The sequence below is a fragment of the Larimichthys crocea genome, chromosome XXII, assembly GCF_000972845.2.
Source record: "Larimichthys crocea isolate SSNF chromosome XXII, L_crocea_2.0, whole genome shotgun sequence".
NCBI classification, from domain to species: domain Eukaryota; kingdom Metazoa; phylum Chordata; class Actinopteri; family Sciaenidae; genus Larimichthys; species Larimichthys crocea.
In genome coordinates this window covers 3,398,195-3,418,128 of record NC_040032.1, presented here as the reverse complement: position 1 = coordinate 3,418,128, position 19,934 = coordinate 3,398,195, and the positions used below count along the sequence as shown (strand labels likewise).

Genomic DNA, 19,934 nt, shown 5'->3' with positions numbered 1-19,934 from the left:
CTGATTTATTGACATTTATCACTACATCTACAAAACACATCAATCCATCATGGTCTCTGAAAAGTTAAACTGTTAAACACTACTGACAGCATTCTACATCCTCACTGTCAACAGATACCATAGAAAGACCAGTAATAGCAATGAATTGATCTACTAACAAGTCTTGTCTATGCATAAGTCTGATGTGCCATTGACAACCATTGTTGTCCAAGATTGATTAAAAGCCCATCAATGAGCCAGACTGTTGCACTGAGTGAAATACAAACATGGGCAATGCAGTTTGTTTGCTTTTTGAGTCCGTACTATAAATGTAAAATATCTACTTGTGCACTAAATCCATGGCTTTGGGTTTGAGGCAGTGTAATTGGAAAATATTGAAATTTAGACCAAGGCCTTGTTGGTTTTTAATGGGATTTGTTGAGAAAAATATAGAGAATAATAAAGAATACTGTCAGCCTTATTCTTTAACTGACAGGTAATCTGCAGTGATTCGTCAAGTTTGATGAGTTTGCCCAACCAAAAACAGCTAAATATTGTTCTTCTAAGCACTTAATGCCATCAGTGTGCTCATTTTTAGCATGGCTCTCAAATTATACAAAACCACCCTTAAAAAACAACCCGACTTAAATAGTAATAGAGAGTTACTGTGTACCAACAGGGAGCAGCCAAACACTCAAACCCATGAATATCAACAGTTTTTCCGTCCAGTCATATTCCCAGTGGTGACTGAGAGTGATGGAATGTAAACACACACACTACTGTGCAAACACATAAAATGTCTGATCAGCAGTTTGTTAGCGAGCATGACATTCTGCATGATACAGTTTAGACTGTAGAGAGAGAAGAGGAATGAGCAGAGACAAGAGGATAAAGGGAAGGACAGAGTTATGTGTCGAGCATAACCTTGTGAGATATGAATTAAAAGACAACCTCAACATTTTCATCTTAAGCACACAAAACAAACAAAATGTGTAAGTCAAACACAACCGGCCTCGACTGAGTACAACCACTGTGTTCCCACTGCCTGTTATCCTCTGTCAACATGCAGATACACTTCTCGTGGCCCGTCTTTCCTTATCAGCATTCCAGTCGTGACCTCGGCTCAGACACACTGGTCAACTTTGTTTTTTGTCAGTCAGCTGTGTGAGTTGACTGAGAGTGAAAAGCAAACACTTTCTGCCCTCAGCTGACGTCTGTTGGTAGATAAAGTTTGTTGACTGTATTTATGGACAGAGAAGTTTTCCTAGAGTCAGTTTCAGAGCTTTCCTGACAGCACGGAAACAGCCAGGGGACTGTGAAGCTGTGTTTTCTCCTCCTGCCATAACGTGTGCTGCTTGATTTCCAGTCAAAAAAAAAGGAAACATCAATGCACTGCTGCACAATCTGCAATCTGTACATCAAGTCGGATCTATGAAAGTTAGTTAGTATCAAGCAGCATGAAGCAATCTATTGCCTACCGACGTCCACTGAGGGGACGGAAAACTAGAACTCTGGCAGGTCTCTCGCACAGTTTATTGGAGTGAATAATGAATTCATATTTCAACTATAACAACAAGTGAGCTAGCTAATTAGAGCAACATTAATAATTACTTAAGAGGCTATTATACCACTATGCTAATAAGTTACAGGCACGCTGCACATGATGAGTATTTGGACAGTGTGCAGTTCTGTTCCTCTGGATTTAAAAGGAAGAAATGACTATTGTTACAGGAATTTTAAAGAAAAAACCCTAAATAAGGAGGACCGGATTCGAAGTATCAAAGTTTAAGTTGAATTTATTGTTCTTGTACAAGAAGGAGCGTTTCACAGTGCAACACACTTAAGGGTTACAGAGAAAAAGGCTCCCTGAGGAGCTCTGAGAGTTGGTTCTTATATATTTTCCTAAAAATGGGCTGTCTCAACCCCTGTAAATTGTTAACAGACAATTTGCATAATAGCATCTAAACGGTTTTCTTCAGCATATCCCTTAATTAGTAGCCAGTATATCCCCAATCTAGATGTCACCTCTCTGACCTGTCCCTGGCCCTCATTCTGTTCTGGAATCCCTCTATTTATACATTAACCTGAACTTTACCTTACCCTGCCAGTCTCAGGAAAACAGCAATAAAGGGAAGTAGGAATAGGAAGAAACATTGTATAATTTAAAACATCTAAATAGCAGTGTAATCCTAATTTTTCAACAACTATGAGGTTTACCTTTTAAACACACCTCCTCTCTCAGACCTGCTCTGCAGTATCTCCACTTATAACCAGGCAATCGACTAATTTTGATTGATGGGGCCTTGCAATGACTTTTAACATAAAGTTTTCCGAGATTTATTACAATGTTTGACAGTCAGATCTTGAAGGTAGGGAGTCACCGTACTTTATGAGTCTAATCTATCAATTCTACATCTTGAAGTTTGCGTTACTTTTAAAGTACTAACTGTCAATGAATGTGCTACGTAGTGCTAACCCACTATCAGCTGAGCAGTGACTGACTGAAAACCTGCATACAATCTTGAGTATTTATCAAAAACATTCATACTGGAAAAAAAAAATTCTTCGTTCAACACTCAAAAAGTCTACTCTGTTATATCTAAAAGCAAATCTCATCAGGACTGTGCGGATGCAGTTTGATTAGATTTGATTGACAGTGGCATATAGCAACATAACTTAACAACCCAACATCTGTCACCATTGTACAGCTGAGCTCTGCGCTCTTTAAACCTGTAAGAAAAAGCAAGGATGAAAAATACAAACAGAAAAGTCCTGTGTGAAATCCTAAAAACTTTGTGTTCATGTAGAATCAGAAAGATGTCAGAGGTAAGGGTTAGCTATGCCAGGATGCCCCAGTTCTCGAGACAGATGTTAGCCTATCTCAAGGACATTTCAAAAGGGCAGATACAGTAGTGACTGACTCAAGGATGTGTGCTTGCATTCCCTGGTTTAAGGACAGGTGAAGAGCAAATGCAACACAAACCCTCACGTCCAGAAACCCTGCACACCTAAATGGGAGCTCAAACTGTCATAAAAAAGAACAATAATACAATCATCCTTCCCTGGTGTGAGGACAATATGAAATGTTTATTGGCTTCAATTAATCAAATCCTTCTGCCTGTCAGGACATTGATGAATGCTCTCTGATTTTCAGCAGCAACAGAGAAAGAAGAGTCAAAAAGATCATGTCTGAATTCTCACTGCCAAAGCAAGTGATTCAATTAAACTTGTCAAGAGAGAAGGCATTTTTACTTGCTTTCAAAAGTCACATATAATGTGTGGTGTGGTACATCAAACCCATAAAAAAACAACCATGAAGTCAAAGGCCACAACATTCAGTGTGTTTTCTCCCTTCATTCCCAGAAGTAAGTGTGCTAAGAGGTGTTGGTGAGGAAATAGGAAAATAAGCTTCTGTATAAAAATACGCTATTGAGCAATATTGAGTAAGGATTGCAACACTCCCTGCTGCAGTCTCAGCCCTGGCATTTGTTTTGTTATTCCGAAGACTGCTGAAAGTTTGAGGTTTAGTTTCACTATCAGCTGAGATGGCACTGAATTGAATTAAAAGCTGTGACACTTTGACACCCACATTCAAAACAACTTTGTGCAGCAGGTCACCATAGATAACCTCTGGTTTAGGTCAGGCCTGTGGTGCCTTGAAAATATCTATGTCCGATAATATTTGTCCTATTATTGTTTGTTTTCTTTCACTTTCATTCTTACGTAACTGATAAGACAAATATATCAGATATATCAAATATCTTATCAGTAACGTAAGAATGAAAGCAAAAGAAAACAAAGTATTTTTGTGTGCTGTCCTCTTGAGGGCCATGTTATATTGTGTGGTACATTATGTGTGTGTAGTTATATACACACTTCATGTTCTTATTGAGTACATACATATTTAAACACCTTTACACGTTAGATTAGTAGAATATTACCAGACCTGCAGTTTTTAGAAATGACTGTAACTCTTTCATGCTTCCCTACATACAGTCTGCATTAAAGGTCTAATCTGAGAGATTTAGGAAGATCTATTGGCAGAAATGGAGTATAATATTCATAAATAAGTATGTTTTCATTAGTGTACAATCACCTGAAAATCCTACAGATGGAACAGGTTTGCAGTGTGCACCACCAAGTCCACCATAATCAATCCTACACATTTGAAAGAGGAATTAATTTGGTTGCAATCTGTAACCTCACTGCTGTCACTAAATCCTAAACACTGGACCTTCAGTAAATATGTCAGTCATCACAACATTATCCTGAGACACACCTGTAGGTGGTTCAAGTGCATCTGGTTCTTTGATAGCAATGTTGGACAGTCAGTCGATTAGTGTCTCTCTGTCAGATAGAGCTGAAATGATTAGTTGATTAGTCGATCATGTGAGTATGTATTTATTTATTCAGGCAAAACAGTGAAACAAAAACATTTCTGTTGTCTTACGGCCAAAATACTCAAGATACAGATGCAATACATGTTAACATTAGCAGACGAACAGTCGTTGCTAATGTATCGTTGATACAAACAGCTATGATTGCTGAACGCTTCATGCAGAATCAAAGCAACAGCTATACTGTTAATCATAAAGGTTTGAAGGCAGTGTCCATTCGAAACCATCTCAGACTCAAGTCGTTGGGCTTATCTCCACATGGTCACTTAACTTTCACTACGGTTACTTTGTCAGCCTCAGGCATGCCTGGATTCACCCACCAGGGCACTCAGAGGCAAACCTGTACTTTGAACTGCTGACTAACCCCCATCCTGCATCCACAACCCATGTTTCTCCAAGTATCAAAATCTGACATAGGACCCATCTTTAAGATGGTAGAAAATGAGACCCCTATGAGCCATTATGGTTAAATCGTTCTTTGGTGGTGCATTCAGTATTACTGGGGGTTAACATGGACAGGAACGCTCTGGAATATAACTAATTCAACTATATTTCTGACTTGTATGTTAACCTTTTCTTACATTATGTCCTTTTCTAGGCTTCTTAGACATCAACATTCAACAGTGAATTTAAGATTATATAAAAGCAGCAAATTCTCACATTTTGTTTGAGGTAGCGCGTTCTGCCACCTGCCAAATCCAACTTTAACCACTATTATATAACCAAACAAAACAGTAATTTATCAAATAGCAAACAAATTTCTATTCACTAAATCTGGTGCTCCTGGGGTCACTGAGGGATGGCTGCCCAGTGTGTCCAGTTCTGCCTCAAGTCAGCCTCATACAGGTTGCAACTATTGCACCTGTTCAAATTATATCAAGACTTAAAGTTATGCATAACTGTGAAGTGTAGCCACTTGGATTGACAGCTTCAGGTCCATGTCTTTGCAAATTTTTTAGATTAGTTGTGGCGCAGAAGAGACTGGACTGCCAGAGCCACCACACTCTGAGTTTCAGAGACCAATCAGCTGGAGCAGCAACGACAGGAAGTAAAGCACAAGCACATAAAAAAGGGGAGAATTACAAAATAAAACAGGAAACATTAAGCAAGAAGACCAAAACCATGAGTGTTAATGTGCTTTCCACCCTACTACTTGACAAATGCCATCAGTGGAAAACCCCTGAGAGTAAAATCAAAGACAACCACAGAGATGAGGCTGCAGCAGGACTGTACCTGCCCTCAGAGTGAGGTTTGATGGGATATGCCGATGGATAAAACCAGAAGGGACAAAGGGAATGCAAAGAAAGTAAAACAAGCACAAGACAAGACCCCATAAGTGATCACTTATTAAGCTCCAGATATCTTTGCAACCATGAGTGACTTGTTATGTAGTGACTTTATGAGAAACATCAGCCTGCATGAGAGAGACATAAACCAGCATGTCAGCAGAGAGGGAGCTGCAGTCTGCCTCTCAGCACCTGGACCAACATGTTAGTGGGACACACAGCAGAAATCTTCCATTTCCAGTGGAAAGCTCGACCATTTTGTGTGAGGGGTCCCGTATGTCTGACCCACTAACACATTTCTGTTTAATCGGCGGCGTGACGTCACGGTGGGCGGAGTCCAGAGCGTTCAAAACACAGCCTGCCCTCAGTCCTCCCAGTCTCTGCTTCCTGCCTCTCTTTTTTTTGTTGCGCTTATTTTCTTACCACCACCGCAGTTATTTGGATTAATTCGCGCTTTTTTTTTTTGTGGTTTTATTTGCTCTTTTTTTATATATATATATATATAATGCGGCTGCTCTCCCTACACTCACTCCAAAACACATTTCCCTCCGAGATTGTGTTCTCCAACAGCATCCGACTGTTGTTTGTTTCTTTGCTGATTTTGCTGAATATGGACTAATTGGAGAAAAAAAAAAAAAACACAACAACAACCGTATAAATGCACCTGCCGTCGTGGGGATCTCCTGTTTTTGAAATCATAGAGGTATGAAAAACAACAACAGGAACAAAAGAGGAAGACAAATGTTTTTTTTTTTTTTCTTCTTTTCTCACTGCTGCAGCAACTGTGCAAGAGGCAGCAGCAGCAGCTGCAGCCTATTATCCCGCCTGGATCCTCAGTGTGCGTGCATGAGTGTTTGAGTGTGCACATTTAGTCACGTACACATTGTTCCAACGTTTTGCATTTAAAATCTAGTTGCTTAATCCTGCGCGATCTGCCTGCAAAAACTCTGCAAAATGGCGTTGGTGTTTATCAAACCGAGCGATGGTCTGTTTCCTGCTGCATACTTTGAGAACTCCTCACCACATTATTCGAACTGGCGCCCAAAATTGTCAAAACATAAACAGAGAAACTTGTTTAAACCTGTCCTCAGTGTAAAGGAGAGGCTCAAGTTGCTGTTTTCTGTTTATTTTGTTGAACCCTTTGTGTTGTTTTGCCTTTTTTTTTTTTCCCTGTTTGCCTCTCAGAAAGTGAACCCAGTGTTTTTTTTATCTTGCATCCTCATCAGATCTCTCTTACGCAAATGAAGGTGAAACTTGCAGCCGAATGAATGCATGGAGTGTGTGTGTGCAAAGCTTCATGGAGGATTTTGTTGAGTGAAGGCTAACCAGTTCCCACTGTAACCCTACCTGTGTCCTCCTCCTCCTCCTCCTCCTGCTTCAGGTGTGTGTGCCCTGGGTGCAGCCTGGCCTGTGCCACGGTCGCAATGAAGAACCCAGGAGCTGTGGAGAGCGGTCGCCTGGTCATCCTGCTGGAGGCCGCTCTGGTGAGGGAGGCTCGCCTATGGAAGGTGCCTGTCTTCAAGAATGGATGCATCCAGGTGAGGTGACAAAGTTGTCTGTGTGTGCATTTCCAGCTTGTTTTTTTTAAAAGCTGCTTCACGTAGTCTTTTAATGTCAATAAACACTAACGCAGTCAGGTCTAAGAACTCTGATTGAACAGGATTTGTCATTTTTAAGAAGCGGGCCACGGTCTCGTTTGTTTATGGAAATGATCAGCTGTATAAGAGGACTTTCCATGATAAAGAAATACAGTTCAGGTTATGAGTTGTCAATGGGGTGCAGGGTGGCAATGAATAGTTCACAGCAATTATGTGACTGTATTTTCTCGTGTAGGTGCTATATATATATATATATACACACACACACCCTGTGTCAAGTCTACACTTTATGAAGTACACTAATATAAAAATATTTCAGTCCTGCAATAAATCTTGCTGTTCACTTTCTGTTGCAATTGTTTAGAGTGGTAGAGGATGTGGTTGACTTGTACTGTTAGACTGAGGCCGTTAATATACACTTGTCTGCCCTATTTTTATCAAATGTGGGTTGACTGGAAACAAACAGCATCAAGTCATAATGTGAGTAACATTTCCTATAGAAGACATAAGTTTGGGTTAAAACCTGTTGGGACTTCTCTCAACTCAAAAACACAGTTAAACATTTGCTTGTAAAATTGCTCGAGGTCTAGTCTTTGATTTAACCAGTTGTTATCTCCTTTGACCACTCAGGGCGCTGACATCTCTTCATCCCAACACCAAGAAATGATCCTTTGGCTCGGCGAGATGAGCAGGCTGTTCCAGTTCAGTCCAGAGACCTTTGCACTGGGAGTCTGTGTCCTGAACCGACTGCTGTCCACTGTCAAGGTAGACTGCTACACCGTGTGTTAATAGCTTCCAACCAGTGTTCAATATCTCTCTAAAATCCCCAGTACTAAAAACCTGCACAAATAGCCATGAGCCATGAGTTCTCGTCTGTATTTGCTATAGACTATTACATGAGTGTGTGTCTGTAGATTTCTGTAGTAACTACATCTGTGTACGTGTATTTTTGGGCTATTGGTTAGCACTGCCAGCAACTCATCACACCGCTGATGGAGGATGTGATCCAAACATTTCCAGTTATTTCAGAAACTTTATTTTAAGAATAATATTTTAAAAACACCCCTCTGATTTCAGTCTGTAAAGCAATATATATTATGCTTTTAAAAGGACTTGTTGGATAATAATAATTTTCGTGACGAGCACATTTTCCTGTCATGCTGATTAGAGCCCGTTCTAAATGTCTAGTTTAGTCAGATTGCTTGGTTGGAAATACTTGTATAATCTGCATCAGATTGTACACTGGATAGGACTGCTGATCAGTATGAACTGAGCTACTAGTTTGTTGTTTGTTGTAGGGAGAAAGAGATGAGTGTATATTCAGTGTGACCTAAAAGTGCCCCTTTTTAAACCTCATTAAACTGCCAGTATCCCTCATCAGCGCTACAATTGATCAATGCCGACCCAAATGTGGTAATTTACCAAATTTTCCCAAAGCATCTGATTCCTAGTATTGTTTTTACATTCAGTTTTTTTTTTTTTTTTTTTTTTTTTGCTTTTTAAGGACTAAAAGAAATCTTTTCTTTTTCTTTAGGCCCAACCAAAATACCTGAAATGCATTGCTTTTACCTCATTGGTCCTGGCTGCCAAAATCAATGAGGAAGATGAGGTAAGATCTTCATTTTTAAGGATACAAAAGTACGTCACATACAGCTGTTTTAAAAAAAAAAAAAAAAAAAAAAAAAAGACCACGACAATGCTACTTCAAAACGACACGTTTATTTACTTCCCTTTTGTTGGCGTCTGTTTAAACAGGTAATAGGCTCTGTTAAAGACCTGGTTGTGCAGAGCGGATGCAACTTTTCAACAGCGGAGATTCTTCGCATGGAGAGGATCATTCTAGACAAGCTGCACTGGGACTTGTACACCGCGACACCGGTCGATTTCATTCACATAGTAAGTCACAATTCAGCAGGATAGACAGGCAAACATAACTGGGTATTCTTTTTTAACTGGACCTGAGCTGTCAGAGCGTCTCAGAGCGAGCCGGCTAGCTGAAATGCTTTGTGAATTCAGGTCCCAGTCTTGCCTTTTTAAAAAAAAAAAAACACAGCAGTATAAAAGCACACATTAAACCATCATGCTCGCATTGTGTTTGCTTCAAGATGGTGTTTACTAACCCTCACCCTCCCACCCTAAAGAGTTGGTCCTAATATAGATTGTGCATTTATTTGATTTGACTCATTGTGCCCATCATTATAAACTCCTTCAGTCCTGGTTGGCGTGTCCGTAGACAAGAAGGGAAAATAATAAACTCAAAGATCAAAATTAGGGGATGTGTTGGCTTGGCTACTTGGTCTTTCAATACTTGAGAATAAAATTGTACATATTACATAATTAAAACTTGGTTACAATGGCTGACCATAAAACTGTATCCCTGAAAAGACATTTTATTGTCTTTGCACACTTTACTCCTGTTTTTAAATAACTGCTAACCCTGAAAATAAATCACTGCTTTAGCGCCACGTCGTCGTTTAAATGCTAAGTAGAGGTCCATTTTAACTCTATTTAAAGATTTTCATTGTCAGCTATGTGCAGCTTCAGGACAAAAGCAAAATTATTGGACAAAACTTTCAGTATAACCCAGACCAGTCACCAGACATCTGTATACGTGGACAAAAAGCAACAGAGCGTTTCTGAATGGAGCTGTATGAGATTCCTCGAACCACGCAAGACTGCATTTGCAAGCGGCGTGTTGCATATCAGGCCAAGGCACTTCTGACTAACTCTTACCCGCAGCCCAACTGTTGATACCCTAAACCCTCTAGAAACAGACGATTTAGGTGGTTGGCACGTCCATAACATGCTGTGAATTGTTAAGACTTTGTAATGTCAATGCAAGGTTTGTCTTAGTTAAAAAATCCCATGCTGCATTACTGTTTATGGCACAATATTGTTTCACAGCATGGACCTGTTTACAGTAGTTTAATCGTTAAACCCCCTCACACATAATTGCCTAAACCACTGACTAAACTGTCAACACACACCACACAGCCCTTCATGCTCTTGGGCCCAGGGCTGTATTCATAATGCTCTTATCAAGAAGTCATCCAGGATGGATTGATGAAAGATTAATAACTTCACTGCCGTGGAAACAGTTTCCGATGGGCTTTACATAGGGCTTCATTACATGGTAAAACATTTGTTTAGTTTATTGCATTAAACAATATCAGTTTAATTCTTTTAAACTGTAAACTCGCCAATATCACAACAACTTTTGGATGGATTGCCATGAAATTTGGTGCATACATTCATGGTCCCCTCGGGATGGTTGATACCTTGACTTTCTACATAATAGCATGGCTGTAGACCTTTGGTCATGTTAAAGGTCCAGTGTGTAAGATTTAGGGGGCTCTATTTACAGAATCAGGCAGAAATGGAATATAATATTTAAATAGAACTGTCTTCATTAGTGTATGATCACCTGAAAATAAGAATATTTGTTTTTGTTCCATTAGAGTGAGCCTTTTATATCTACAGACACAGCGGCTATGCTGAAATTTGGCTGAACACATCATATAATAGATAGATATACTTTATTTATCCCACGCTGGGAAATTGCAGAATGTAACTCTGAAGTTGGAGGTAAAACAGGTCGCATTTAGGTGCTTTATGAATACAGCCCATAATTTTCTTGACAGAAATAGTTTACCACGTTGTACTGAGCCACACAATTCAAAACGATTTCCACTGAGACAACTTCTTCAGTTTTAGTGATTATAAATCCTAATACACACATCTTCTCTAAAATAAATCTGAGTGATTTAGTGGGTTTTTTTTTTTTGTTTGTTTGTTTGTTTTTTGTTTTTATATCGATCTACTAGCTCTAGAAATTCCCCCAGTTGATTTTAAGAGGTCTTGCATCCTGTGAGTCAGTAGTCTCATCTTAGGCCGAAGGACAGCCTACATTGCCTGAAATAATCAACAGCGTTAGATTTGTTTGTGATATTAAGGAGGACAGATTTTTTTTTTTTTTTTTTCTTAAAGCCACAAACCATAAACTGTCACCAAAAAGCAAATCTTGGCACATTTGAACTGAATCGGACAGATTCGGTGTAAAAATCGCACTTTCCTCTACTGTTACAGTTTGTGGATCTGACTGATATTGATGAATCTACTCTTGACTTCGCACTTCCCTTTTTAGGTATTACAAAAATCCGAGACTTTTAAAATAAAGAGACATAATGTATTAATAAAAACTATGATAAAATAAAGACATTTTCTCTCTGTATATAATTCAAATAGTTTTTAACTATACTGTAAGTATCTCACATTCATTCTTCCTGCCCTGAAGAATTCCTTTTCCTAAATAAAGTCTTATTCTCCATAGACTAAAAATAAATTTGATCACAGACGCTCCACCATGACACTTTGATTAAATAAGTTGATTTACAGAGATGCCTATAAATATACTTCAACATCCAAGTAAAGCTTTTTTTTTCCTTTTGAAAGGGAGGATCAGTTCTGTGATGCTAAAATCTTTCAGCCTTTTTCAGGACTGTCGAGTCTAAATACACAATTTCCTTCGTTTCCTACGTCACCCTGAATTGCTGACATTTCCAAAAAAATGGTGCAAAGAAGGAAAAACTTAAGGAGAAGGAAGGAGTCAAGAGGAACTGTTTGAGGGATTATTTTTTTGACTTTAGCGTCACATTGCTGAATATACCTCCCAATAAATTCAACTTTCTTGAAAAACTTGCTTTTGCTACAGAGTTTGAGACAAACTGAAGCAAATGAGCTAAACACAACATGAATGAAAGACTAACAACAAAATCTAGTCTGTGATTTTCTTCACCAGGCCCACTTATTGTGATTTACAGTTCCTGCCTACAAATAGGAACACAACAAGAGCACTGCACGTACGATATGATACGAACTAGGTTACTATGATTCCTCAGGCAAACAGGCAAAAACCTGTTAGTCAGATTCTCTACTTGTTGCTCATAGTGTCCTCCTGCACAGAGCTCCAAGTTTCTACAGCAGCTTCTGATAAAGAAATGAACACTTGAGAAGAGCAGAGAATCACAGACTGCAAAGTGAAAGTGCATGGATGTGAATGGAGTTTGGGTCAAAGGGATGAAAGATGTAGATATGTATGGTTAGACTTTAAATGCTCTGGTGTATTTGATGTTGAATTGTGAAGTTAGGGAGGGGTGGACAATGAGACAACAATGACATCATTATGCTTAACGTTTTGGTCTCTTTCTTCTTCGTTTCTCTGGCTCTTCTCCGGTCCAGTTCCACGCCCTGCTCGTCTCCTGCCACCCGCACCTCATTCCGTCCATCGGGCTCGGCTCCGGCGTCGGCTGGGACTCTGCAACAGACCCCGGTGTGCATCCCGCTGGGCCGGGGCATCAGAAGAGGCCTTCAGGTTTCCAGGCGGCGCTGTGGACCAGGCAGGTGCAGCACTGTATGGCCTGCCACCAGCTTTGGCAGTTCAAGGGCTCCACGTTGGCCTTGGCCATCATCACTTTGGAGCTGGAGTTGGTCACGCCCGACTGGTTCTCCGTCTTCACTGATCTGCTGAAGAGAGCACAAGTAAGAGAAATGCACGGGCCTGCTGAGAAGGCCTTTTCTCCAAGATTATTGTTTGGTATACTGGAATCCATGCCATAGATACGTTTTAGGTCATTTAGAGCAGCACATTACGTAATTTGTGCCACCAAGAACATGTTTTGGTTAAAATGATTCTTGCCTTCAAAATACAAATTTGCCTACTGAATATCAGATATTCAGTACATTCATAGAAGTTGAATAAAGGATCTGCACCACGGATTTTTTTATTTTACAAACCTTTGCACCTTTGGCATTAATTTTTTATCATACTAGAGTGTTTTGGATGAAGGCACATTTTGGCATGTTCAGGTCTTCAAATAATGCTTTGTGTATTGCCAAAAAACACATCTTTAGTTAAAGCAGCTGCTTCTACCAATCCAGTGCTGTCAGGATAACGGTCACACAAAGGAAACTAAGGGAAGGATATTTTGGTATATTTTGTCACAAAAGTGTGCAACTTAAAATGCTAGAAAGTTGAGAAACATCATGCCACTTTGGTAAAACTGGATCTAGTTCTAGCCTCCAACATTTGACCCATTTCGATGTCTCTCCCAGGTCGATAGCGTCGAGTTCATCCACTGCAAAGAGATCGTGGACGAGTACCTACACAGCCTGGAGTTCTCCCTGCCGGCCAACGCCGTCTACATCTTCGACAGTGCCCAGATCCAGGACGAAGAGCGAGCCTGGAGCCCCACTCAGCGCCTCAGGCAGGCCAGGAGGGGGCGTGGCATCTGCGAGCAGGGCGACTGTGACGAGTATTATGACGGTTTTAGGTGCTTGTACAATGAGGAGACGGCTTTAGGGGCGGAGGGAATCGATGCCGTGGGTCTGCAGAAAAACGTCTCACCCTGCCCACCTCTGCACCCCGCTGTCAACTAGTCGGACATTTCTTCACACCGCCCACCTCTTACAAGTGCACAGTGGTCCCATGTCACAGCGAGAATGTTACAAGTATTGTAATTCAGCACCTTTTCAAGTAATTTAGCCTTATTCATTCAAGTTTCAAGGGGCACTGAAGTAACGGACTTACTCACCTGCCATAACATTTCAGGATTCATATGAAAGATTTAAGAAAAGATTTAAGAAAATGACCTGCCTGAGGTCAGATTTAGATATCGTTTTAGTCTCTTCTGTGCACTTGTTCATGCCAAAATGTGAATCTGGAGGTGTGCATGTGTCAGTGTCGGAGTTCACCTCTTACTCTGATGCCACAACTTGTTCTGTGTTGACAGCCTGGCAGCCAAGAAGAAAAATCATCAAGCCGAACTGAGATGTTTCTCTTTGGCTCAGAGTTTTTGGTCCATTTAAGTTCTCTACTTCTTTGTTTCTCCATTTTTAAACCTACCTGTCCTTTACATCCTCCACCAGTTTTGTTGAACAGGTTGGAGGTGAAGGAAGAATAAGACAGTTGAGTGTGTGTTTTTTTTTTTTTAATGAGTGTGGTTGAGGCCAAGAATGGCTCTTTTTTTTTTTATGTTTGAGAGTTAATCATGATTTTGTTTGTGAGAGGTATGTTGGTGCTCAGGTTCCCCGCAGAGCCACATAGCACTTTGAGATTAAGACTTTTTTTAATGCAAATAATTCTATTTTTTCACAACTTTTTTTAATTATTACTTTAATCTTCTACTTACTTGTATTAAACATTTGTGCTGTGTTTGTTTTAGTTATTTACAGAATGGAGCAGACTTTGATCGTCGTTCTTTCGCTCTAGGCTGCTGAAATGTTACTTTTAATGTGAACTGGTTACTCTGTTCTCTGAAATCTGCTTCGATTCATCTAGTCAAGCTGGATGCGACACCAGTGACCAATGTAAAGATTTTATTTTGTTTTATATTCCTCCATTTACTGAGGCAGCTATATCTTGTCTGGTCAACCACAGAAATAAAGCTATGACTTCAAAAGTCTAAAGTGTCATTTTCTGGTTTGTTACGTTCAAAAGGTTAGAGAGCTTTGCTGGGATTGGATGGTCACCATATCTAGTGCAGCATCAGAGAGAATAAAGGTTTACACACATGCTCTCTTTAGTGTTCTTGAGCAAGCTGGTGAAATTTTGTTTGTTTCCATGAACATAAAATTATACCGACATGTTTTGTTAATGACACCAGAATATATTCTGCATAGTTTTATATTCTGCATAGTTTTTGAGGGCTCTATTTTTATGGATAGCTTTACACTCAAATAAAATGGCAATAAATGTAATGCACTATACAGTAAATGTTGAAGTTGGAAGTCACCCAATTTCACATATCAAAGTCTGATCACAGCTCCCGGGAAGTACTACTGCATATATGAAAAACAGTTGTATAAAGTCTTCTGGGCTCCAGAGGGAGCCATTTGAAATCCGATAAATTACCTCAAGTGATGTCACTTGAGTCAGTGTCTATTGGGGCTGAAGATTACAAGTTTCAAAATCAAAAATATTCTGAGGTTGTAGATTTTCAGACCTCTGTAGCCCGTTGCTCATCTCTGCTGATTCATACCTTTGACTTAGCAGTATTTCTATTTTTATCTTTCAAAACATTTCATATTTTCCCCATTTCGCTGACAGGAATGGGCTCCATAATTACCATAATTACTTCATAACGACTCCAGTAATGTCTATCTAGTCGGCAGTTTAATGAGTGAAATCTGCCCTGTATGAAGTTAGTGTACTTTACAGTGGTTAACATCTCAGCCTTCATCATGTCGTTCCCTCAATCATAAAGTAAACCTGTCATGTGAATGTTTGACAGCACAATACCTAAAGTTTATATGATTTAACTAAATTTGAACCGCTGTGTTGTCTTGTGTATAACACAGACTGTAAGAGAGCGGTTATCACTCAGCTTTGCTAGCAGACTTTGTTGGTGTACTAAAGGATCGAGAGAACAGAGAGCTCTGAACAGACTGTACTGCTGGGTGAGATCCAGCAAGCTCTGCAGGTGGTGGACAGAATAATAATAGTGCTGGCAAAGCCTTCATTGTAAACAGAAAACCATTTACTATGGGAAGATTTCAATACCGTGCCATGACTTCCTCTTTCTGTTTTCAGTGAATTGCATTTTCTGTGTCGTTAAATAAACATAATAGAGAATGTGACGGTACATAAAAGAGGCTTACAGCTTGTGATGGGTGTTTTTTCGTGGTTTTCTAATGTTTTACCCACCGAACAAAATCTAGATTAATTGATAATAAAGTCAACTCACCCTACGTTATCCAGTTTATGTTCCTAACTATTTGATCTGTGGTCTCTCTACTTGAATGAGGAAGTGTGGAAGTGCTAAAATACACTCATGTGGTTTTTAACCCCAACTGCCAGCTGCAGTTTATGTTAACATACATACTGTATACACACGCCACTCACAAGCTCACTGTTGGCCATCTCCTTTACACACGCACACACACAAAGTCAATTAATCCCACATAATTCTCTTTTTCCATACCCACACACATCTTACTCTCCACTTCTGGCAAACACACTGTAAACGTGCAATCCTACACTCCTACACCACACACACAGACACACACACACAGACACACACAGACAGCTGAGTTCAGCAGCACGGTGGTGAAAGCAGGGAGGATTGTGTGCAGACTGAGCAAACATCTCTCAGCCCTTTAGTTGGCGATTGCTAAACAGGAAACCGTGCTCCTCGAGCTGACAGCTGTTTGGGTTACAGTTGAAGCAGACAGCGTCTGTGTGTTGTCTTTTTGAGAGAGAGAGTGAGTGTGAGTGTGAGTGTGTGTGTGTGAGAGGGAATACGTGTCTTCACCTGTCTTTCATCTCCCTCCTGGACGGATATCATCAAACAAATCATGTCAAGGAGACACATCAAAATCGGGAGGAGGAGGGAGGTTGGGGGTTTGCATTTATTTTCAACGACAGACAGTAAATACAGCTGCTCTCTTCTCTCCATGTCTGAGGCTTGCATGTTTTCCTGAATCCTCAGTGTGTGTGTGTGTGTGTGTGTGTGTGTGTGTGTGTGTGTGTGTGTGTGTGTGTGTGTGTGTGTGTGTGTGTGTGTACATACTGGCTTCATGTTTGCGTGTGTGTCCACTGTCACAACACTCAAATCAAGGCGATAACTCGTGGTTTACAATAAAGTTACATCACTTATGGACAATGTACACCGTCATATGTGCTTCTTACAATATCATATTCAAAAACTAGTACATTTTTGCATATTAACCTGGGTAAGCTCTAGAAAATATTCACATACATTTAGTGAGTTAATATGAAACAGCACCAGTATATTGCATAAGATTTTATTAAGACTTAAGACTAAGTTGTCAGCACCTACGTATATGCAGTGTTGTACTGTATACAGGTACTCAGTTTATTGCTTGACATAGTGCTATCTAGGTGTATTATTTGGGCTCATTGGATACAGGGATTTATTCTACTGTGAAAGGTACTTAATCTAAATTTTTTTGATTACAAAAAGGTTAACAGACACACACACACGGACAACATTTCAAACACTCAATGGTTTCAAATGACTCGCCCGCTGTGTTACACTGCAGGGCTGAACCTCTCGTTTCTGTGTGAACAGTTTGATGGCAAAACACAAAAAAGTCACAACATAGAATAACAGAATGCATATATATATATAAAAAGTGTCCAAAGAAACAGACAAACCATAGCATGAAAGATCCTGAATAAATAAATCAATATGATGATCATCATCATCCTCAGTGTCTTTGGTCCATGTGCACAATGTCAAGATGGAATGTCAAAACAAAAACAAACAACAACAAACAAAATAAAACAGGTGTTGTCGTTGCTATGGTGATGGAGGACAAATCCATGGTCGTGTGTGGCAGCGCCCATAAATTAACTGAAAAACAATGACAAACAATAAAGAAAACAAATTGAATGAATGAAGAAACAACTGCTTTATGAAATAATGAATTATTAATAGAGATTTGAAATGTACAGGCTGATAAAGGAGCGTGGAAACAAAGAGGTGCTGCTTGTGTTAGTGAGAGGAAAACAATGTGAGCCATCGCAACCACATTCAAGATGTAGTTCATCTTTCAGCGGAGAGAGATCCGTGCGATCGCCTTCACAAAACCACAAAATGGAAGATCGCTTTCCTCCAGCAGCGCTCAAAGCAAAGCGTGTGAGCAGCCACAAGATGGAGCCACACGTCCTCACATTAAACCCTGAGCTCCGGCTCGGACTACATTAACTACAAGTCATGCACAGCTCATGTCACTGCAGATCATTTGTCCAAATTCAGATCGTTCCCAACATGCCAGACATCCATTAGCTTCATTACTGTCAGTACAGCTTGATTAAATTGTTGGTGAGGCCAAGGGGCCTCTAACATCCAAGATTAAAAAGATGGCTACAGCAAAAACATTACATATTAAATATTATAGCCATATGCTGTGAGTTTGGAGCCTGGATTCATGGATTTACACTGATGTAGCCACAGAAGCATTAATAGCCATGTTTTCAGCCATGCAGAAAACATGATGGGAGTGTGACGTTTCTGTTTCCTCCATGTGTTAACGTGAGGAGGGTTACATCGGATCTGTGTGGAGTGATCGTGGATTTAGTATAGAGCCATGGGAGCAATGAGGAAACTGTTGGAGCGGAAGCAGCTCATCAGTCATGTGAGTTAAACGTTCGTTATGTCACAACTTATTCAGTGAGTACATTAACAGGTTAGACAAAGGCAAAAAGCACCTTGAGTATAAAGCAAAGTGAGCATAAAAGCCTTGTTGTGAAAGTCTAACTTTTCTAATGTGCTCCACATCATGTTTATGGAAATGACTGCGGATAATTGATGTTGGGTGGGGTTGAGGTCAGAGCTCTGTGGAAGCCAATCAAATTCTTGCATGCCAAAACTATTCCAGAAAATATTTGTGGCGATCAGATGAACAGGTCTGGCCACATAGTGCACATTGTTGGTAAATCAAAACCAGAAGACGCTGAAGGTTCCTTGAAGGTGCATTTAAGGAATTTGAAAGCTACCGTAAATTGGATTACTGGCAACGCAAAGTGTTTTGACAAGAAAGTAAAAGTGACGTGATGTTCAGAGTGAGGAATGGAGCCTGCAAGTGTTCTAATGTACTGAAATGAACAGAAGCCAAGGGCTGTCTGGAGGATAAAAACAAACAAACGTATGCTTTGAAAAATAATCTGCAGTACAGTGACGTGTAGTTCTACCTGTGTTCCACCAGCATACCCCTACTGAAGCAGGTTTGCCTTGTGTGAGTTGTATTCTGCATCACCTATTTATAAGCAGAGCCTTCGATCGCCATGGCGAGTGAGCTCATTGGCTCCTCCTTGAATATCCTGAATAATTAGAGCGAGGCAAAAGGAAAGAGTGAAAGGACAGGAAATGTTAAGCTTGGGCAGGACAAAAAAGGGGAGGAAGTTTCCCTAACACATGCCAGGCTTTCATAATAGCTGAAATGCGTGTGGTGTGTGTGTGTGTGTGTGTGTGTGTGTGTGTGTGTGTGTGTGTGTTGGAGATAGGTTGACAACTGCACAGCGCATTCAGTTTGAAGGCTCATTGATGTGACACTGCAGAATGCCAACCTCCTGCTTCAAGGCTTGTAACGGCAGTTCGACGGCAAAAGGAGAAAGGGAGAGAAGCAGGAGAAGCTAGTGTAGAGAAATAGTAGCAGGATGGGAAGACAACAGGATTAGTTTTTAAAAAAGAGAGAGAAAAAAAAAAAGGAGCAGGGTTGGAAAAAGCAGCTTCCTGCTATGGAAAGAATGAGGCGAGTGAGTGAGTGACAGAAAGAAACTTACTTTTTCTTGTCCTTGTCTTTCTTGAGGGGCTGAGATAAGGAGAGCGTCTCAGCTGCCACCTTCTTCCTATTGAAGGCGTTCATCTCCTCATCGAGGTCTTTCCGCTTCTCCTCCACCTTCCTTTTCTCCTCCTGGTGCATCCCCTTCAGCTGCTCGAACTTGTCATGCAGCTGAGAGGGAAGGAGGGGAGGAGGATGGGTGATGTACAGATGGGAAGGGGACAGGCGAGAGACATGAGATTTGAAGACAGACCACAGTATGAAGAATGAACGTTGTGTGCGCGACGTCACCCACAGGAGCTGTGTTGAAGCTCAGACTGTGGTGGCTCTGGCTGTCCTGTCTCTAAGCTAATCTAAAAATGGACATCTAG

The 19,934-nt window shown here is 40.4% G+C and overlaps 1 protein-coding gene and 1 non-coding gene across 3 annotated transcripts; one reads left to right on the top strand and one right to left on the bottom strand.

Annotated features, from left to right (window-relative positions):
- The first annotated feature begins 6,002 nt into the window (after positions 1 to 6,002).
- Positions 6,003 to 14,723, top strand: ccni2 (cyclin I family, member 2). Of its 2 annotated transcripts, none has more exons than XM_019266947.2 (7): positions 6,003 to 6,365; positions 7,044 to 7,200; positions 7,891 to 8,025; positions 8,795 to 8,869; positions 9,016 to 9,156; positions 12,499 to 12,798; positions 13,372 to 14,723. In XM_019266947.2, exons 2-7 carry the CDS (start codon positions 7,087 to 7,089, stop codon positions 13,693 to 13,695), a joined length of 1,089 nt encoding a protein of 362 aa, XP_019122492.2. In that variant the 5' UTR covers positions 6,003 to 6,365; positions 7,044 to 7,086; the 3' UTR covers positions 13,696 to 14,723. The 2 variants fall into 2 exon arrangements, with proteins under 2 accessions (XP_019122492.2, XP_027129728.1); XM_027273927.1 differs by lacking the exon at positions 6,003 to 6,365 and adding an exon at positions 6,447 to 6,500.
- Positions 12,643 to 19,696, bottom strand: LOC109140349 (uncharacterized). Its single transcript, XR_003461515.1, has 3 exons — positions 19,565 to 19,696; positions 16,002 to 17,633; positions 12,643 to 12,780 (listed from the first exon to the last, which is right to left on the bottom strand). It is a non-coding gene; the product is annotated as an uncharacterized LOC109140349 (transcript).
- Positions 19,697 to 19,934: the final 238 nt, after the last annotated feature.